Source organism: Phragmites australis, chromosome 22 (assembly GCF_958298935.1).
Source record: "Phragmites australis chromosome 22, lpPhrAust1.1, whole genome shotgun sequence".
NCBI lineage: Eukaryota > Viridiplantae > Streptophyta > Magnoliopsida > Poales > Poaceae > Phragmites > Phragmites australis.
The window spans coordinates 4,801,992-4,823,031 of NC_084942.1; the positions used below are offsets into that span (position 1 = coordinate 4,801,992).

General features: G+C 43.6%; 1 protein-coding gene and 2 pseudogenes across 1 annotated transcript; 1 reads left to right on the forward strand and 2 right to left on the reverse strand.

Annotated features, from left to right (window-relative positions):
• Positions 1-7,320: 7,320 nt before the first annotated feature.
• On the reverse strand, positions 7,321-10,667 carry LOC133905162 (cysteine-rich receptor-like protein kinase 10; annotated as a pseudogene).
• A 1,312-nt stretch (positions 10,668-11,979) lies between these two features.
• LOC133905163 (cysteine-rich receptor-like protein kinase 6) lies at positions 11,980-15,811 on the reverse strand. The gene is made up of 7 exons (XM_062346886.1): positions 14,913-15,811; positions 13,769-13,894; positions 13,502-13,632; positions 13,222-13,432; positions 12,872-13,109; positions 12,643-12,793; positions 11,980-12,558 (listed from the first exon to the last, which is right to left on the reverse strand). Exons 1-7 carry the CDS (start codon positions 15,772-15,774, stop codon positions 12,217-12,219), a joined length of 2,061 nt encoding a protein of 686 aa, XP_062202870.1. The 5' UTR covers positions 15,775-15,811; the 3' UTR covers positions 11,980-12,216.
• A 434-nt stretch (positions 15,812-16,245) lies between these two features.
• Positions 16,246-19,871, forward strand: LOC133904468 (uncharacterized; annotated as a pseudogene).
• The last annotated feature ends 1,169 nt before the right edge of the window (positions 19,872-21,040 follow it).

Sequence of the window (21,040 nt, forward strand, 5' to 3'; positions counted from 1 at the left end):
TGAAGATCAATTGTTTTCTGATGACAATGAGACCGGGTAAAGGTGGCATCAACACCAATATGCTTTGTAAGTTCATGTTTCATAGGATTACTAGCAATTTGTATGGCTCCAATATTATCACAGAGAAGAGGTGTGGGATCATCACAAGAAATACCAAAATCAGCTAACAACCAGTGAAGCCATACAATCTCAGAAGTGGCAGTGGCAAGTACTCGAAGTTCTGCCTCTGTACTGGACCGAGATACCGCTGCTTGCTTCTTGGACTTCCATGCAAGAGGAGTAGAACCAAGAAGAATGCAATAACCAGTGACAGAATGACGATCTATCGGGTCACTCGCCCAAGTGGAGTCCGAGTAAGCATGAAGCTGAAGCGGACTATCACGAGCATAAAACAAACATGGAGATGATGTCCCCCTTAAGTATCGCAGCACACAAAGTAAATGTCCAAAATGAACCAAAGTAGGAGCACTCACAAACTGACTCAAAATATGGACGGTATGAGCAATGTCAGATCTGGTAACACTGAGATACACAAGGCTGCCCACAATATGCCTATAGCGAGAGGGATCCTCAAGAGGTGTACCATTAGTAGGACGAAGCTGCAAGTGTAGATCCATAGGTGTTGCAACTGTCCAGTTATCAGTAATGCCAGAACGAGAAATAAGATCTTGTATATATTTGGATTGAGAAAGACAATAGCCCTTGACAAAATGTAAAACCTCAATCCCTAAGAAATAACTAAGAGAACCCAAATTAGACATCAGAAATTGCTCACTAAGTTGCTTCTTCACATGAGAAATATGGTCCACATCATCACCTGTAATCAACATATCATCAACATACAGAAGAAGAAAAGTACGTCCACGTGAAGAGAGATGAATAAATAAACTAGGATCATAATCATTAGGTGAAAAACCAGCAGCTCATATTACAGAGACAAAGCGCTCAAACCAAGCACGAGGAGCCTGTTTAAGACCATATAAAGCACGACGAATATGACAAACATGTCCAAAAGGAGCTTCAACACCTAGGGCTGGCTTCATATAAAATTCCTCATGCAAATCACCATGAAGAGCATTCTTAACATCCATCTGAGGGATAGTTCAAGAACATGTAGCAACTACTGCAATCAGAGTACGGACAATAGTCATATGAGCAACAGGAGCAAATGTCTCATCATAATCTCATCCCTGAGTCTGTTCAAAACCTCTGGCAACAAGACTAGCTTTATATCGCTCAATCGAACTGTCTGACTTGGTCTTAATCTTGAACACCCATTTACATGTAATAGGTACTGCATGAGACGGTAATGGAACAATATCCCAAGTGCCAGTACGATCAAGGGTAGCAAGTTCCTCATACATGGCAAGCTGCCATTCCAGAATACTAGAAGCTTCCTGATAAGTGGATGGCTCATCAATAATAGCACTCACACGTGGAAAACCCAACCTGTCAGGAGGCTCAATAGTAGTACGATCCCGTAGATTATCTTGGACCAACCTATGACTCATCAGAAATAGCATGTGACTCATCAAAATTGTCAGATTCATCAAAAGTAGGAGCATCAGGACTGGCCGAAGAGGTAGGACTAGGTGGAAGCTTTATGGGATCTGTGGGATGACGAGTGTATAAATGTATGATGGGTGGTTTAGATGGTGGAGGTGGAGCAGGAGTGGGTGGAGGAGGCTCATTAGGAATGAGTGGAACGGATGGGGCCGGTGTTGAGACATCATCACTGGATGAAATAGGAGGGAGAAACAGAAACGATGTGGACTCTGTGGGAGAATAGGATGGTTGAGTAGAAGGGTTATAAAAGAAAGGGTGGTTCTCAACAAAGGTCACATCACGAGAGATACGTATGCGACGGGAGGAAGGATCATAACAACGATAACCCTTATGCTCAAGACTATACCCCAAAAAAACATACTCAACCGACTGGGCAGTCAACTTAGTTCAATCACGAGGTGCAAGCAGAACATAGCACGTACACACAAAGAACCGAAGATGACCATAACTAGGAGGAGTACCAAAAAGTACTTCACTAGGGCACTTGCCAGACAGTTTTGGATGATAGTTACTGATTGATGAGATAAACAGCAGTGGAAACAGCTTTACCCCGTAAATGAGAAGGAACAAAAGAAGCAATCAAAAGTGTTCGATCAGTCTCTATGAGATGGCAATGTTTGCGTTCAGTAACACCATTCTGAGCATGAGCACCAGGACATGAGAGCTGAGCAAGTGTGCCTTCAGAGGTCAAGAACTGGCAAAAAATATCAGATAAATACTCACCACCAAAGTTAGAACGAAAAACTTTAATGGGAGTAGAAAACTGAGTGTGAACCATGCGACTAAAAGACTGGTAAATGAAACGCAACTGAGAACGATGTTTTATGAAATAAATCCAAGTATATCAAGAATGATCATCAATAAAAAAAGACATAATACTTATGACCGCCCTTTGTAGCAAAAGGTGCAGGACCCATACATCTAAATAAATAAGATCAAAAGGTCTAGCAGAATGAGAAGAACTAGAGAAATATGAATGTTGTATTTGTTTGCCAAGTTTGCAACAACTTGCAATGAAAGCTAGACTCGATAGATGTATGACCTACACAACCTTTATTTATTAATTTAGACAAGCAAGATCCACATAGATGATCAAGACGATGATGTCACTTAGCGAAGGAAGAAGCAGATGACGATGCAGCGGATGACACATGAGTAGTGGAAGAAGGAAGATGCAAGGTGTCCAAAGTGTAGAGGCTAGGAGAACCTCTACGGTGATGGCCAGTCCCAATCACAGTCCCGCTTCAATGATCCTGAATAAAACAAGATGAGTCATCAAATCCAACAAAGCAATTATGGTCGGTAACTTGACCTACTGAAAGAAGATTCATGGACAACTGAGGTACAAAAGAAACATCGTTATAGAAAAATGAGAATTACAAAGTGAACCCTAATGAGTGATATGACAATATGTACCATCAGCTGTCTGAACAGAAGCACAATCAGTGACCGACTTGCAAGCAACCAACTGGGACCGATCAGATGTCACATGAAAAGAAGCCCTTGAATCAAGAGCCCAAGACAACTGAGGAGCCCTGATGGGTGAGGCTGCAGCAATAGACACAGAGCCTCTAGAAGTGGAAGTTGTACCACGCCCATGTGCACGACGTGCACGATACTCAGCCAATTTCTCTGGATGCCGAGCAAAGCAATTTTCTGAATGAGGACCAGTCTTTATGCAATGCTCACAAGGCTCTAAAGAGCTACCTCTAGGTGTAGTGATCCTCTGGGAAGATGCTTGCACACTATGAGGTACTGACACAGGAGCAGCAGACATAGACTTGAGATGGGTCTCTTCAACAATCAAATCAGACAATGCATGTGCCATAGTTAGAGTAGAAGAATTGTGAAGCAACCACATACGAATGGACTCAAATTCTACCCTTACTCCTATGACAAAACAATATGTGAGAAACTTTTCAATAAATGTGTGTGTGGTACATTCCTCTGCTATGCACTAAGGTACCATGGAGATCAAAGGGCCCATCAAACGATCAAAAGCAGAGTAGTACTCATCAATGGACATATCATTCTATTCAATTACATGAATATATTGCATGAGAGTATGCAAAAGAGCACCACTGTCCTGAACATAGTGGTACAAAGAAGACCACGTGGCCTTGGCTGTCTTAAACTTAGAAAGACTCATAATCATAGATTGCTTAGTACTATTGACAATGGCAGCCATCACTTTGCCATCATTAATTTGCCATGTTTTGATTTCAGCAACATTGGTACCATCATATTTACGTGCAGGTGAATCTTCAGTTATGTGAAAAGCTAGACCATAACCCCTTAATGCAGTCTTTACAGAAAAGGCCCACTCCTAATAATTCTGACCATCAAGAGTGATATTAATAGTAATTGCATTGAGTTGCGATATTATTGAAGTGCTGCAATATAAACGGTAGTAACAGTAGCTATGGACGAAACGTTACCACCAGCAGTAATCACCAGCGGTAGCAACAACCTTACCACCACCAGTGGTAGAAACACCAGAGAAGACCAAGCAACACCAGTAGCAGTGGCACATGCCGAACACAGGAGGTACATGGCGAGAAGACCAACGGCGACGAGGTGAATCTGCGGTGAGGCTTGGCCGGATCCGCGCCAGGCATGCACGAGGAGGTGAATCCGCGGTGGGAGACGGCCAATCCGCGGCGCCACTGGCCAGATCCGTGGTAGGCGGACACACGGAAGGCGAATCCGAGGCGCAACAGACCGAATCCTTTATGGGCGGACACAAGCGATGACGGCTGGGCTGGATCCGCGACGTGTGGACACGACGGTGGCCGATGACGAGCCGCGACGGCAGCATGATGACGGGCTGCAACGGCGACGCGATGACTGGCGTAACGGTGGTCAGATGGTGACGGCGATGACGGGCTCAATAACTAGCCGCAACGGCGGGTTGGTGACGGGAACAAGCAGACATGAACGGTGACGGAACCGATGAACGGTGATGGAACCACAGATGGCGACGTGGAAAAAAAAGGTAGGATCGTGGGTGGGTTAGATTAGTCTAACCTAACCCTAACCTTGCTCTGATTCCATGTTACTAACCTTAGGGATTTGAGAAGATGATAACGTCATTAGAGTTGATGTGGATATATAGCCATGATATGGGCCAATATGGACCTAGATAATATATGGACCTTAACATATGAAGCCACCACCTGGGTATTCTGTTCCTGAGGGCATGGTTTATCGTCTTCGCCACTCTCTTTATGGGCTCAAGCAAGCTCCTTGTGCCTGGTTTCAGTGTTTTGCCTCTGTGATCACTGCTCTAGCTTTTCTGCTAGCACGTATGATCATGCGCTATTTATTCATACTTCCTCTTATAGTCGAACTCTTCTCCTTCTTTATGTTGATGATATGATCATCACTGGAGATGACTCTCAATACATTGCCTTTGTGAAGGCACGTCTCAGTGAGCAGTTTCTTATATCTGATCTTGATCCTCTTCGTTACTTCTTTGGGATTGAGGTTTCTTCTACACCTCAAGGTTTTTTCCTTTCCTAAGAGAAGTATATTCAGGATTTTCTTGATCGTGCAGCTCTCACTGATCAGCGCACTGCTACTACACCCATGGAGCTTAATGTTCACATTCGTGCTACTGATGGTGAGCTCCTTTCTTATCATAGAGATGATTACGTTACTTTTTGCACTCTGATAGATTTGTGGATTTTCATCATACTTTGAGATTGATATAATTAAAAAAACTGAAATATAAAGTTACAGAAAATCAGAATATTCCGATTCAGAACAAATAAAAGTTCAAATTGTTATAGAATATAAAGTTTCACTTTACCACACGATCCCCAACGTATTTGATTTAGTGATCAAGGCAACAGAGTTGACTGGTAAATTCACCAAGCATTTTATCAAGGACATGGTGTGAATACAGGCAGCGAAATGATCAAACATCAACAGGTATTGCATCATAAAGACCGCAAAGAAAATTAGACAGCTATTGCCTTATTCCTTATTTAAAAAATAAAATCTTGTACCTAAACTAAGTCATGGGCTGCCTTGCTGAGTGCAGTGGGTTCTCACGAGCTCACCTCCACAGCACTGGACGACAATGCGGGGCTTTGACACTAGAACTTTGTTGTAACAGGTGGAGCGTGCGGGCGGCAGCTGGAGATGTAGGTGGGAACGTGGGATTGTGTGGGCTGTGCTGCAGGAGGTGTAGTAGGGGAACAGCAAGGCAGGACGCCCTCTGTATGCGCATCAGCAGGAGATGGAAAAGCGCATTGAGGGATTAAGATGAAATATGTCTTAATTTTTATATAATAAATGATTGGTAAGATTGTTGATGTGTTTTAATGATTTTCAGTTATATGAATATGTCTATGTATTGTAATTATAATCGTGACTAACAAAGTTGGAGAGAAAAATAGAGTTGGAGAAATATGTTTGCTTGTCTCATGATGTGCAGGTGATGAATACAACTTAGCGATCGACGATGATATAATCGAGGCTAAGCAGAGTGCTTGGTGCCGAATGATCAACAAGGTTATATGGAGTCAAAGGTAATCCTAGTTGTACACGTGGATGTCAAGCAAAGCATCGAAAATGAATGAAGATGGCGTGTTGATAAAGCCAAGCGAAAGAGATGCCGGTGTAAGTGATAAAGCGGCCTGAGGAATCGGGATCAGGAGCGGGAGAGACTTTCCGACGGTCAAGATCACAAGGCAGAGTACATACGTCGACATCGGAGTGCTTACTCAAGGTGTGAGCAAGTGGCGGTGAATCATACTTTGAGAAGCGTGTGAGACGGTTTCACGGTTTTGCCTTAAAACTGTAGGAAGGATGGAAATGCGCTTGGCATCATTGCGAATCTTGCGTCGAGGCGAAGCTAAGTCATGAATGCGACACGGTCGTCTGATGGATGGAGAAAAAATAGACTAAAATATCATCGATGATAAGTATGAGTGTACTACAAGAGAGGGGTATTCTGAGAAAAAGCTAGAAAAATTAGAGGTAAAGAAACTAAACCTATAAATAAAAAGGTAAGACTATGGGAGAAATAGAACCAGCCAATTGAGCTCCTTAGCTATCTATATGAGAGCCTTGTGCTAAGGTTTTAGAGAAGAGGAAGGGAAGTGTTAACCTATATATCAGGTGAGAGCTTTCTGAGAAAAAAAATCTTTTTAATCTGTCTAAAAATCTTTTTATTTTTCTTCTCATGCTTATATTCACCTCCTTCTAGTTTCTCTCTATTGGTTCCCATACAAGTTTGCAAGTTTTTCGGTTTACTATTGTGATTTTTGTTTCTATGTTTATGCTGAAAATTTTTATCTTGTTGGAGTCATTCTTCTCATTCCTAGGCATAAAATTCACATACTAAGATACAAAATTGGGTCTTAAATTCTCTTGCCTCTAAATCATCAATTTGAAGAGTTTTTTTTTCGGTGTCTATCCTTTTGTATCAAAGTGTTTCTTCCTATAAGTTACAATATTTTGTGGTTATGACTTGTGAAATTGACTTTAATGAAACCTAGGGTTCAATATAGCTATGAGAGCCATGATTTCATTTACATTCTTGATTGCTACTTGCTTCTTTCTAGATTTTGCTTCTGCTTAAGTTTTGAAGTACGTTAGGTTAAAAAAAGGAGAAAGCCATCTGATTTGAAAAAATAAATTAATAAAGTATTTATTCATTCCCTCTAATCGTCATTCTCGATTCTACGCGTACAAACATAAGAGCCGCAATAGGAGAAATTGGAAGGAGGAATTGAGAGATCGTGATTAATAGGGATGGGAAGGAATTTATTACTTTTTATAATCCAGGAAAAATATTAATTACATTCCCTAAATCAAGGAGAGACCAACTGTGGATCTCAGCCGTACTATCAAAGGCGGTAGACGGTTGAGATCAAATGTTTCCTATCCAACTCGTGCTTTTTATATTATATATTATTTTGGATAATATACATAGTACCTGTATTATTCCACTCCAAGATTTCTTCCAAATATAACACAAATTTTTAAGGCAGGAATGCATCAGGTGGATTTCTCCGTCCACTGGAAGATTTTATTTATCGAGAACGGCAAACGATGATTGCGTGGTTGCTTCGAAGTCGCATGCTCATCTTGGTTCGAGGTCTGTGAGCGACAACTCATTCGGGGACATTGTTGCCTTCGACTTGCTGGTGGCCTGAAACGCCCTGGGATACGAATCCAAATCAGCTCCCATCTCCTCAATGCAAAATGTTGGCCTTGATGGGGCATGGAGGGAGACGGTGTTGCTGCTAAGCATCACGTTTACTGACGACATCATAGGCCTGTCGTTAGGGCTGTCCTGAACGCACAGTAGCCCAATGTTGATAAGCTTCACCATCTGGTCTTGTGGAGCTCAGCGGCCCAGGAATGGATCCACCATCTCTTCAATTGTTCCCGAGCTCCAGTGCTCCCATACCTGCACATATTAGGGAACGTTACTGGACTGTTTCTAGAAATTTAGTCTGTATAGGCTTTGTGAGTTGCAGAAGTACTGACAAGACTCAAGAGATCAACAGATTCTTCCGAGTTAGCGAAGCTACTGCTGTTCTTCCTCCCTGTGACGATCTCTAAGATCAAAACACCAAGGCTGAACACGTCGGACTTGACTGAATACTGCCCGCGCATCGCATATTCTGGTGCCATGTATCCACTGAAATATGAGCCAAACATTTATCATAGGCTGTTACACCTATGGTACCATGATGTTTTGTCAAGGAGCTGCAGAAAAGGCTTACTATGTTCCAGCAATATGACTAGTGACACCTTGTGATTGGTCCATGTGGAAGAGTTTTGCCAAGCCGAAGTCAGATATCTTCGGCTGTAATCAAAGTCGAGTAGCACATTGCTAGGCTTGAGGTCTCTATGAACTATCTTCAGTTGCGACTCTTCATGGAGATATTGCAAGCCTCGAGCAACTCCGTTTACAATCTTGAGTCTCGTCCCCCAATCCAGCTTTATGCTTTTCTCAGAACCTGTCGTAAAAAAAAACAAGTGGCACTCACGATGCTGCCGGCGTGAATGAGTCATTTTGAGAAACGGCTAGCGAGAGCAATGTACCGAAAAGAATGGTGTCGAGGCTCCTGTTTGGCATGTATTCATACACTAGCAGTTTCTCATCTTCCTCCAAGCAAACGCCAATGAGCCTCACAAGATTCTTGTGTTGAAGCTTGGCAACTAATACTAGCTCAGTTTTCAGTTCTTCTACCCCTTGTCCGGAGCCAACTGACAGCCTCTTCACTGCTATCCCTTGACCTTCAGAAAGTACCCCCTGCGCATGTGAAGACACTTGCCCATCAACTGAGCTGCAATCAACACGCCAGGTTTTAAAATGTGATTGGTACCTTATAAACCGCACCGAAACCTCCTTCCCCAAGCTTATTGCTTTCAGCGAAGTTATCCGTTGCTGCCCGTAATGTCGGTAGGTCAAGAAGGAGTGAATCGATGCTTTGAATGTCATCTGGTTTAGTGGAATCTGTTGGAAGAGAACAGATACACGGTGAAACAGCTTACAAAACAAGGATTTCTTATTGTTTTCATGAATTTTGTATCACATTGTAAGCCGTATAAGCCGATGAATGTGTAATCTTCATATAAATACAGAACCATTGTAGAATGCGTACAGTCAACGATTTTAAAAATTTGAGCACTAATATGAAAAATTAATAAGTTTCTCAAGAAAATTCTACTAGAAGAAATCATCAAAATGTACTTTCTTATAACTAAAAATAATAATGTTTAGAGTATGTGTAGTGGATGAACCATGTCTACGTCTAAAATGACAAGTAAAATAAATCACAGGGAATCACCGTTCCCCTGCTGTTAGGTCAATTGATCCATTAACTGTATGCGTTGCTATAAGTTAATAATTAATGAACTTAGCCGGGCTTACATGGTATTCCTGAGGCCTTCCTTGCTTGTGTTCTCCTACTCCAAAAACAAAAGTAGCATGCCACAACGAGAGCTAATAATGTTGCAGCAGCTAAAGGCACAACAATGGCCAAGACCCTTCCTGTTCTATGTCTTGTTCCTGAAAATTGCAAACAGTATCAGATATTCAGATGGAGACATATTAGCTAGATCCTCTGTGTCCAGTTATTTTTACAAAAGAAATCATCAGCAGAAAATCATAACTGCAGCATAAGCGATTTCTGTTTAAGCAACTTACCTTGGCCGGTCGCCGGTGGCGTCATGTTGGCTGGCGGCGGCCCGGGCGGACCCGGGAGTTGGAGCAGCGGGCGACCAGAGAAGAAAGGATATGTCTCAAACCGGAAGTTGCACCGCACCCCGAAAACTCTCCCGCCATGCTTCCCGGTGAAATACTTGGGTGTCGCCGTCCTAATAATGTCTCCGAGGCATGTCCGGCAGTCGGCCGCCGTCATGTCCGGCGTGCACTGTGCCAGCGAGTAAATCTTGGGATAAGTCTCGTCGAACCCTTCTTCCCCTGTGCCGAAACGCCTGACTGGGTCCGTCGCTGCGTAGTCAGCGGTGGCGTTGACGAGCCGGCCGGAGGCAGCATCGAACGCCGCCGCCGTCGTCGCGCTGACGTTGCCGAAGCTCCAGGCGGTGTATCTCCCCCTGTTGTCGGTGGTGTTGATCAGGAAGTCCCAGTCGGCGTAGCGGAGGATGCATGGGTCATCGTACATGGTGGCCCCCTTGTCGAAAGCGCAGAGCTGCTGAGCATTCTGGAACGCTCTGCCAAGGCAGCTCACGCACGAGGAGGCGTTGGTGTCCCCGCGGCAGAGCGCAAGGGCGTAGACAACGTCCGGCGCCGTGCCCGCGACGCCGGTGGCGAAGAGGGCCGGGGAGGAGGACGCGTTGTTTGGGAGGGCGGTTGCGAGGCGACGGATGTTGGCTTGGTAGGCGCTGTTCTCGGTGTAATTTCCGTCGGTGTTGTTGCACAGCTGCCACGGTAGCGGTTGCGCGGCGGCGAGCGGCGCTTGGGCTAAGACGAGGAGGAGGGCGGCGGCAGAGGCGGCGAGGCAGTAGGAAAGTGTAAGGTGGCGTCGCAAGTTCATCGTCATCGTCGCAAGGTCATTGTGAGGAGGAGCAGGTTACCCAACGGGATGTACTAGTACAACAAGAGAAGTGACTGCTAGGGAGTTACGGGAACTCCGTGGAGATCCTCGTAGCTGCTCGACACGCGTCTGCCCACGCGTGCGTCGTCCGATCTGGGTGTGAAGGACGCGGATGGAGGTCTCACGCGGGTTACTGAGAGCGGGCCTTATACAATTTTCTTCCGACGTACATAAATAGAGCCAACAAGTGTGAAAGTAAATTGTGTAGGATCGGTTATTTATGTTTTCGTCACTGTGTTTCATCTGATTGAGAAGAGGGAAAGGCCTGGTGATGCTTCTTTGCCTTTGCAGATAAGTACACAACAATATATCAAGGCGCAGGGAGCTGGTCAGCAAAGGAGGCTTTCTCCAGTTGATGTGGACACGGTCTCTAACAAGGAATCAACGAAGAATAATACATGCATAATAGTATTAACGATGGCGGCCTTTGCTACCGCAAATAAGGGCGGAAGATAAGAATCCAAATGCGACGGGTCATCAATTGAGGAGGCTTCTTAATTGAGGAGGCTTCTATATTTATTGTGCAATACAGTACACGAATTAAGATGGAAAGATACTACTATCTCTATTCTCTTTTACTTATCGTTTAGAACATAGATACAATCTCTAACAAACATGTTTGACTATATTTTTGGTAACTATCACTTGATAAAAGTTGATGAAAATTAGATAATATCAAAATATTTTTCATGATAAATTCACTATTATCATTTTTATATGTCAAATCATAATAGTTTTGTATATATGAGTGATCAAAGTTTCTAAAATTTGACTACATGTATTATAGAACGACATCTATTTAAAAACAGAGGTAATAACTTACATAGAATCTATTGTGTATTTTAAATTAGTAGTTGATACGTATAGAATTTAATAGACGGATTAAATCATGTAGTTATAGGAGGATCCTACTTTGAATTATATATAGCATGCCATTGCATTTGCATAATGATTTGTGATATTTCAGATTTGCGTTAGTACTTTCATTAGTATAGATACAATTGTTAAATACCCTCTTACATCTCATACGTCATTATGACATTTCTTGCTGGGGGACGTGACCTTCGCTTAGACTTCTGCACTGGAACTGTTTGATCCAGGAACATTAGCCTTAAAAAATAAGAAAGAACATTATGTATCAGATAACTAACAGCGGGGACATATCAGGTAACTTGGTACGTCCCCCACAAACTGCAGACCCAACGATCGCAAGCCTCGTCCGTTCGAACATAAAGGGTCATTGTCACAGCTTTCTTTACGACCTGGAACTGGAAGCGAATAAGTCATTCCCTGCAATGGCTCTGCAGAAAATGCAGCGTTTTCCACATCACCACATCAGATTAGATAATATATCACATCAAAATTGACATCAGTGACACCCGTACTCTATCATAGTACCATACGTTAACATCACAAAGACTTTTACAAACTGCACTACTGCAGAGACAATTCAGTATGTTGCAGCAGGGCCTCTCCCTGCATCAACCTATCTCCAAGAAGAGGGAGAAAAAGAGAGGAAATTCTAGCACGCACTGATTCAGCAACCATCTGCTTCAAGAGTCAAGACTCATCTTGGGAAGAGCTCTGTGATTGATGCTTCGTTACATGACATTACCACTGAATTATATGAAGCTCCTGGCGGTGTTGCTAGATACGAACCCGAGCTGTCACTCGCACTAACCTCCTGGTCCTGGATCCAGAAGGCTGGCCTGGAAAGAGAAGGGAGACGTACCGTGCTGCTGCTAAGCATGATGTTTACCCACGACATCATCGGCCTAGCTGCAGGTTTTCTCTGAACACACAGTAGCCCGATGTGAATGCACTTCAACATCTGCTCAATGGGAGGATGGTCGCTCAGTGATGGATCGATCAGCTCCATGACATTTCCCCTGGTCCAGTGCTCCCACACCTGTACCAAGTTGGAAAATTATATGAGTATTATGATCAGTATTTAGCTGCGTCAAGAGTTTACGTGCAGTCTTGAAGTACTCACATGAGTTAAGAGATCAACATCTTGGTTGGAGTTATAGGAGCCACTGTTTCTTCTTCCTGTAACAATCTCTAAAACCAAAACACCGAAGCTAAACACGTCTGACTTGATTGAATAATGACCACACATGGCGTATTCCGGTGCCATGTATCCACTGTGACAAGAGGATAACTTTACAGCCCGATCTATTATTTTGATAAATCTTATAAGGGAGAAGGCTGAACGTACTTACTATGTTCCAGCAATACGATGAGTGACGTATTTCGTTTGGTCTCCAACAAAATTCTTTGCTAGGCCGAAGTCAGAGATCTTAGGTACGTAATCGAAGTCTAATAGAATGTTGCTTGCTTTAAGGTCCCGGTGCACTATCTTCAGTTGAGAATCTTCGTGGAGGTATTGCAAGCCTCTAGCAATTCCATTGATAATCTTGAATCTCTTTACCCAATCTAGCTCTTTCTTTCTCTCAGAATCTGTCATTCAAACAAGAATTAACATTGCATTAATTGTAGCCAAGCTTTTAGTGGGCAATGCCTCCATTGACTATTTTTATTGAAAAATAGATTATTTAGAAAAGCAATTTACCAAAAAGAATGGTATCAAGGCTTTTATTGGGCATATATTCATACACAAGTATTTTCTCATGTTCTTGCAAGCAAACACCAATAAGCCTCACAAGGTTCTTGTGGTGAAGCTTAGCAACCAGAACTAGCTCACTTTTCAGCTCTCCTATTCCTTGGCTAGAACTCTGACAAAGCCTTTTCACCGCTATTTCTTGACCTTCATGTAGGATTCCCTGTCCAATTAAGATACTGAATCATTGGAAAAATTATAACCATTATAGATATTTACGGTTTGATTTTACCTTATAAACCATTCCAAACCCTCCTTTACCGAGCATTTTGCTTTCGGCAAAGTCTTCTGTAGCAGTTCGCAGTGTTGATAAATCGAGAAGAAGCATATCAGCTTCTTGAATATCATCTGAACTAGTTGAGTCTGTTAGAAGACATGTACATAATGATGCAAAGTAAGACTATATAAGCATTTCTGGAAATGATTTACAAGAATGAAATTCAGCTAAGTAAGTCCATATTATGACTTATTATATTTTAAAAAGTTTAAGTGGACTTACAAGGTGGAAAATATTGTGCTGCTGATCTTCTCCTTCTCCAAAAGCATATCACGGTTATGGCCAGTAGTGCACAGGTTGTAGGCATCACAATTGCAAGGACTATACCAGTCTTATTTCTCGATTTTTCTGCAAATAAATGCCGTCAATTTTATATAGGATAAGTCTTAATTAGTTAGAACTTCAACTTAATTAGTTTGAATAATAAACCATTTGCTCAAATTTTTTGCGATTTTTGTTCAATGCCTTTTGGAAACAAAAAGTTTATACTCCTCTAGTAAAAAAACCATTTTGAGATACTTGCAATCAAACTTTAAACTTTGAATTATCAATATATTTAAGAATATTTATATTAGATATATGAAAATAATTTCTAGATTCACCTCAAAATGTACTTTCATAATTTATAATTTACCAGGTTATGTCAATAGTAACTGAAGGGAGAAAGTTTCGCATCACCTGTGGCCAATTTGCTTTATTCAGAAAAGGAACTTGGAGAATTGTTTTTTAGCTGGCTGAATAAGCAGCAAAATAGGTTGTATATTTGATTCCAACTTTGTGAGCTACAGAGGCCCAAACATCTGAAATCACCATTCACAACAAATGGAATGAAGGCACGTTTTGGGGGCAGCTTCTGGTTGTCACCAGAAAAGGCTACAGACCTTTCCGAACTGCTAGCTTCGGAACTGGCTTTTGCACATACAGAAGCCTATATTACAAGACAACATATTGTTCTCTCTGGATTTTTCTTTCCTCACGCTACAAAATATCCTAAATGATGGCGACATAACTATATTTTGTTTGCCTTAAGTGGCCATTGTTTGTCTAATCTTGAATGCTAATTTGTCATTACTTGTGTTAGAATTATTGTGCTTTGGTGGCCTTGGTAAATACTCCTTCTGATGCAAAACATAGTGATTGTAGGATCCTCGGTCTTGTGATGTTGTTTTAGCTTTGATAATCAATATATAAAGAATTCACAAAGCTACACATTGGCACTAAAAACTATCATAAAACTGCACTATTTTAGATGATGTTTTAATTCCAAAGATCGCTCTAACTTTGGCCATGCTATCACAAACCACACTTTGGCTATACTGAAGCTTGTTAACTGCTATCACAAATCACAGCTGTTTGTTGTACTCACCTTGTATTCTGGTCGCCGGTGGCGCAGGCGGGGGCGTCGCCACGAACGCCGGAAGCTGCAGCAGTGGGCGGCCGGAGAAGAAAGGATACAACTCATACCGGAAGCTGCACCACACCCCGAAAATTCCCCCACCATTTGTCCCGTTGAAATTGATGGGCAGCTGCCCAATAATGGTGCTAAGACAGGTCCGGCAGATGTCCACCGTCTTGTCCGGCGTGCACTGCGACAGCGCGTAAATCTTAGAGTTGCCCTTATCGAAGCCTTCCTCTCCCGTACCGAATTTCCTGGACGACTTCTCCGCTGTGTAGTCGGCGGTGGCATTGACGAGCAGGCGGACGGCGGCGTCGAACGCCTCCACCGGCGTGCTCGTGACCTGGGAGCCCTGGAGGTAGTACGTGTTGACGAAATAGTCATCATCCAGGAAGAAATTCCGGTTGGAGAAGCGGAGCTGGCAGAGGTCGTAGAAGATCATGACGTCCTTGAAGAGCGGGCATCTCTGCTGTGCGCCCCGGAAGGCGGTCGCGACGCAGCTCTCGCAGGCGGAGGCGTTGGTGTCGCCACGGCAGAGAGCGAGGGCGTAGACGACATCCGGTACGGAGCCGACGCTGTCCGTGGCATAGAGGATCGGGGTCGAGGAGGCGTTCTTGGGGAGGGTGGTGGAGAGTCGATTGATGTTGGCTTGGTAGGTGTTATTCTCCGTGTAGTTGCCACTGGGTGAGGAGGGTGGGCCGCACAGTAGCCATGGCGGCGGTTGCTCTTGAGCAGCTGTGAGCGGCGCATGGAGAGCAGCGAGGAGTAAGGTTGCGGCAACGACCGCGAGGTGGGAAGCAAAAGAGTGCGGTACGGGCCGCCGCGGTTCCATGGTGGTCGCCGTGGTGACTGCTGTGGGGGGGGGGGGGGGGGAGAGGGAGGAGAGGGCAAACGCAACCGGGAGCGGGGGTGGCTGGGCTCTAGCAACAGGGACGCCTTGCTCGAGTGGTGGAGAAAATTGGGTGGCAGTAGCCGGTAGCAGCACATGTCCGGCACGGCAGGGGGTGCTTCGGCGACAGTTCGCTCTTTCCTGTGCGCTCTCTTTTCCCACGTTTGTCTCTCATGTCCACGATCCGTCAGTTCTGCACGCACCACCAGAGCCAGTCACCGAGGGAACGAACAGCAACCACGAGTCCACGACTGCACGAACGAGCACAGTGTGGGGTAGCGGTGGCTGTAGACCGGCAGGACAGAGAAATTTTTCTGAGGAAGAAGTGGCTGGGAGAGAAGTATTTTTCAGGTTCAAGATAGTACAGGTCCTTAGTTTGGCATGGTCCACAATCAGTGAAACAGCGGTACACCAATGGCAGGATCAGTAAGGTACATAAATCCTCCCAATCTCTCATACTTAAAAAAACAGTAAGACGTGTTATTTCACCAGAATATTCCTCCGCCTCCTGCGATTCCTCTGTCGATCGCTTGTGCATGCGTCCGTCCGATCGCTCCTTCACCTGCCCACGCCACCGCTCCCTTGCCCTGCTACCGAAATCGCCTCCCGATTTCTCTGCTCCCCCATTCCGTCCCTCCTAATTTCTCTGCAGCCAAATGGAGATCTCTCATCTCTCCCAGCGTCGTGTGCCGAATCCCACCCCGCCTGCGGATTCCTCTACCCTATCGCGCCCCATCCTCATCGCACGCACGAACATCGCTCTCCCCCCTCCACCGCTAGCCCCAACTCTCTTCCAAAATCGCGAGCCACACGCTTGAAGCCGAGGCGCTCCTGCTCGAGATGTGCTGCGGTGTTGCGGCTCTCTCCTCCCAGATCGCCGCCATCCACGCCTCCTAGACTTGCCGCCTCCAAGGTATCACTGTATCCGTGTCCTTCCGATTCGACGCCGCCTCGCCATCCCACCCCACGCTTGGGCAAGGCCAAGCAGGTATCCTTCTCCCTCAGATCTACTCCCAAGCCGTTGGATTGGGAGGTATTGGAGGTGGGTTTCCGCAATAAATTCTTGGGTTCTTGGTTTGATCTTGCGGCTCCATTCGGACGTGAGTGTTCTTGGAGTTCTTGTTTCTGCATTCATGGCTAATACTGATGGGATAGGGATAGGCTGGCTGCTTTGATTAATCTGATTGAGCTTGCACGCACCCTCTCTTTATTTAATCGATCTCTGTGGGAGTGTACCTGAAGCTCGAGGAAAGATCGATGCCATGTGATGCGAGCTTGATCCGATCATATGGCCCTCATGCTTGCATGCCTGCCAAGTTCATAGTCACCACTTCGATCCTCCTTCACTATCCCACATGGCCACATTATGCCACTTCTAAACTCGAGAATAATGTCTGCTCTGCCGGATCTGCTACTACTCAAGTCAACCTTCATATATCTCTTTCCATTGTGTGCTGCAAGCCTGCAACTGATAGATGGTAGATGCAACTGGAACCACATGTTAGCAATGCTAAATACATAATGGATTAAGGAATAATCCATCGCTCGTGGCACACTGTTTCCATGAAAACCCATGCAATAATGCTACCAAAAACAAGTAGGAGCCCACATTTCTGAAATCTGAATTCAATGATTTCTTTTGGGTTATTTTTCATGCCTGTAGTCCAATATGCATGGCTGAGATCAATAATTTGCTTCCCAAATTGGGTCAATCTTCAGTCCCTAATTACGATAGTTCCATGTGTGATCTTCACTTCCTAAAATTGCATTAGAGAAATGGACAATTGATTGCATCACAGTTTTGGTCAAATCCCCAAATCTATTTTGGAAGCAATTCCTCCAGAACACCAGTTATTTCATCCGCAACAGACACTGGCCAATTTGGAAGCGATTCCTCCAAAACGCCAGTTTTTTAAACATCACCAACCATGGTGTTTCACCCTCCTACATATCAATATGATGGGTTCCCTTTCACCCCAATGTTCACCTACACGCACCGGGGTTTTTGATTGGATCGATATCTTTTATGAATTCTGCACCTGCAGGAGTTTCATATTTTCCTACCATTACCCCATCACTTGTTGGACTGGCAGACGTATTACTTAGCCAGCTTGTAAGGCCATATGCAATAAACCTTCCTAAAGGTAGCAGTGGTGGTGGACATGATAGTAATCGGAAATGGGGAAGACAAGGGCTTGATCTCAATTCTAGCCCTGGAATTGTCGAAGTAGAAGGAAAGGATGAATAGATGTCTTTACCAGTTAGGCAAAGTTTGATAATGTCACCACATGCCCTTGTGGAGGATCAGGCAAGAATTTACCAAATGCCAGGTGTAGGAATAAAGAGGAAGGAGCTAGAAGGCAGTTGGGATTCAGAAAGATCACAATACAAGCAATTATCATGGCAATGAGAACTCTTAAGGAGATTGTTTTACAACGAGTGAGCTTGTGTGTATTTCAGTTCCGTTTCTAAAGACCTATTCGATTTCTTACTTGTGGCTCCTTTTGTAGTGTAATTACAGAATGGTTCTTTTCTTTGTAGAGTCCAACTACACCTGGAACCTAGGTTGTGTATTGCGCACTTGCTGGAATATACAACTCAGAAATGCGGCCATCCCTGTGATGTGAATTGTGATCGAAAACAACTTTGTTGCAATTGCTATAAATGTTCATCATATTCCATGCTTTTCTTGAACAATTTTCCTTGGCATCGGCAGTTCTTTGTAACCATGCTTTACATTCTGTAATTTTGCCTAGGTGGTACATCTAGGTGGTATCGATTTCATGACTGCGCTTGTGGGGATTTTGCCTTCTGCGCAGGGGACGTGCTGGTGCACTACATGGTGGACGCGATTCTCGGTGCGCTAGAGCTACCGAGCATCGGGCAGATCTTCCCGGACTCCGACCCCCAGTGAAAAGGTGCCGATTCTTCGGTGTTCATGAGGGAAGCTGTGAGTTTTTGCTCTGTGTCTTGTCCTCTTGGATTGGAGTCCTATAACCATGGTAACAGTCACAATTCACAAGCCTCAACTGCATCAGATTGCAACAGCTTTCGAGTTTGGACTGGAATGCCCATGCTAATTTCGGTCACAAATGTAAGGTAGCCATTAACAAGTAGCTACTTAATGGAGCAAAGCCTCCAAGCTGCGTTGTCGCCCTTCGATGCTAGATGGTCGTCTTGCCTTCGCGCAAATAATTCACCATCTACAGAAAAGATGTGAGCACCTTGCTACTTCCTTTAATCATCAGTTGAATCTTGTGGAATAGGACAACCCTTTGCGTATAACTTGATGTAGATCCTAATTTAGGTTTTTGTATTGCAGCCAAATTTAAGTGCATCATGGTTGTTCCAACGAGCAATGTCAGTAAGGCCACAGATCAGTGTTTCACCAACTTTTGTTGATGAGCTTCTCTTTGCTAATTTTCAGTCAATGCAGGTAACTTGAATTATTTATAGGATATACCATTATGTCACTTTTTATTTATCTTATGAATTGTATTTTGTTTTACATCAAAAACTTGGGGATTCAGTACTTAAGGCATTATACTAAGAACCAAAAACTTAGCATTGTTATAGCCATATTTACGAAATTGTGCATATGCAGGATGTAATACAGTTTGGACCTCTGGTGAAAACTTTGGGCCTAATAATGCTCACTCGGCCACAAATTTTTCCTTCCATATTTAAGCACGCAGACTTTTGAAAACTTGCTTGTTTTTCTTTTCACTCTAATTTTCACTTCATACAAGCTACATTACCTTTGCAAAGCTATCATCAGGCTGCCTGGCAATTGAAGTTCATTAGTATTTGTTCTACTTTCATCTAGGTTGAACTTGGAGTCATCCTTGACTTGTCAGGCCATGTTCTAATGCTTGGTTAGTGGTTACTACACATTCCTTTCGACCTTTATGGATCCTGTCATGAGGTGCGATTGTCATCTATCTCTAATATCAAACAAACACTTACTATACCATCTAAGCACTCTGCCTATCTGGCATCCTGGCTATTTTCTTAACTTTTGCAAGGTCTTGGGTCGAATCCTTGACACCAACGGGCAAATATAAATGAAAACGGTATCTTGAAGCTTTCTGTTCTGATAAATCATGTTACCATCACCTCTTTTGTTTAAAGAATGTTGGCTTCCATGTGTTCCTCCCTAAAAAGAATTGAGAAGGTTTGCCATGTCATAGAGTCGATGTCCCAAAATATCTTCCCATGAGACATGTGTCAGTCGATGTCCCAAAATTGGTTACTATTTAGAAAGCAAAAGTTTTTGACAGGAATGTCATAGAGTGATTAAACTTTGATGAAATATTCAAAGCATTTTTCCATTGTAATGCCCACTTTGGCTAAGATCTCACAAATTGCTCTTTGTTATTGCCTTAATTATTTCTTTGTGCCCATTTAATACCTGACCATGAATAGGATCGTGTAATATTTGCGAGTTAAGTTCCCCTTTTCGTTTGGCTATTTCACTTTTACCTAGCTGACATTGATGTTTGCACATGTAATATTTCACTTGGTGGCCATTTAGTTTGTTTTAGACAAGGCAAGGGGGGAGACCCCTTCTGGTTCCTATTATTACAAAGTTTAGGCTTCCACAGCCAGATGATCATGTCAGGTGTTCCACTGCCATAAAAGAAAGCGTTTGTGATTTTGTACTTGAGGGCGATGAATATGTAACGGGGGAAATGCTTATTCTTTGCTACTACCTTCATCAGTTTACTTGAAATATTTTTTTTACCTATGTTGGTTAAACTGAAACATCATATTTGACTGGACCTTGCAGATTATGAATGACTTGATGTTCCCTGTCAACCATGTGGTGGAACCAATCAATGAAAAGCTGCACATGATACCCCAGAACATAAAACATGAGAAGGAAAAGAAGAAAACAAATGATGATAGCTGCATTAAGTCGCCACCATCCTTGAACAAGGTAATCAGCGGGATTGATGACCCACTCCTAAATGGGAGCTTGAGTGACAACAATGGTCCCAAGAAAGCATGGAGGCATCGCAAGAAATCAGGGTATGCAAGCGCAGAGTGGAGGAGAGAGCAGTGATCACGGCTTGGGTGAGTACGAGATCTGAGGACACAGATGGATTACCAGGGAGTAACAACAGATTCTCAATCTGGTACATGAAATTCTTGCAAAGTTGGTTGGCTCTTTCTTGCAAAGTGGGTTCAGATTTGAATCCTGAGCATA

Bases quoted from the DNA above. Each gene is read 5' to 3' on its own strand.
- LOC133905163 (XM_062346886.1), bottom strand. From the start codon at position 15,774: ATGGAACCGCGGCGGCCCGTACCGCACTCTTTTGCTTCCCACCTCGCG. The intron at 12,794-12,871 runs GTAAGTACGTTC...CTCTTGTCACAG, and splicing joins CATCGTATTGCTGGAACATA to TGGATACATGGCACCGGAAT. The intron at 12,559-12,642 runs GTGAGTACTTCA...AACTTGGTACAG, and splicing joins ATGTTGATCTCTTAACTCAT to GTGTGGGAGCACTGGACCAG.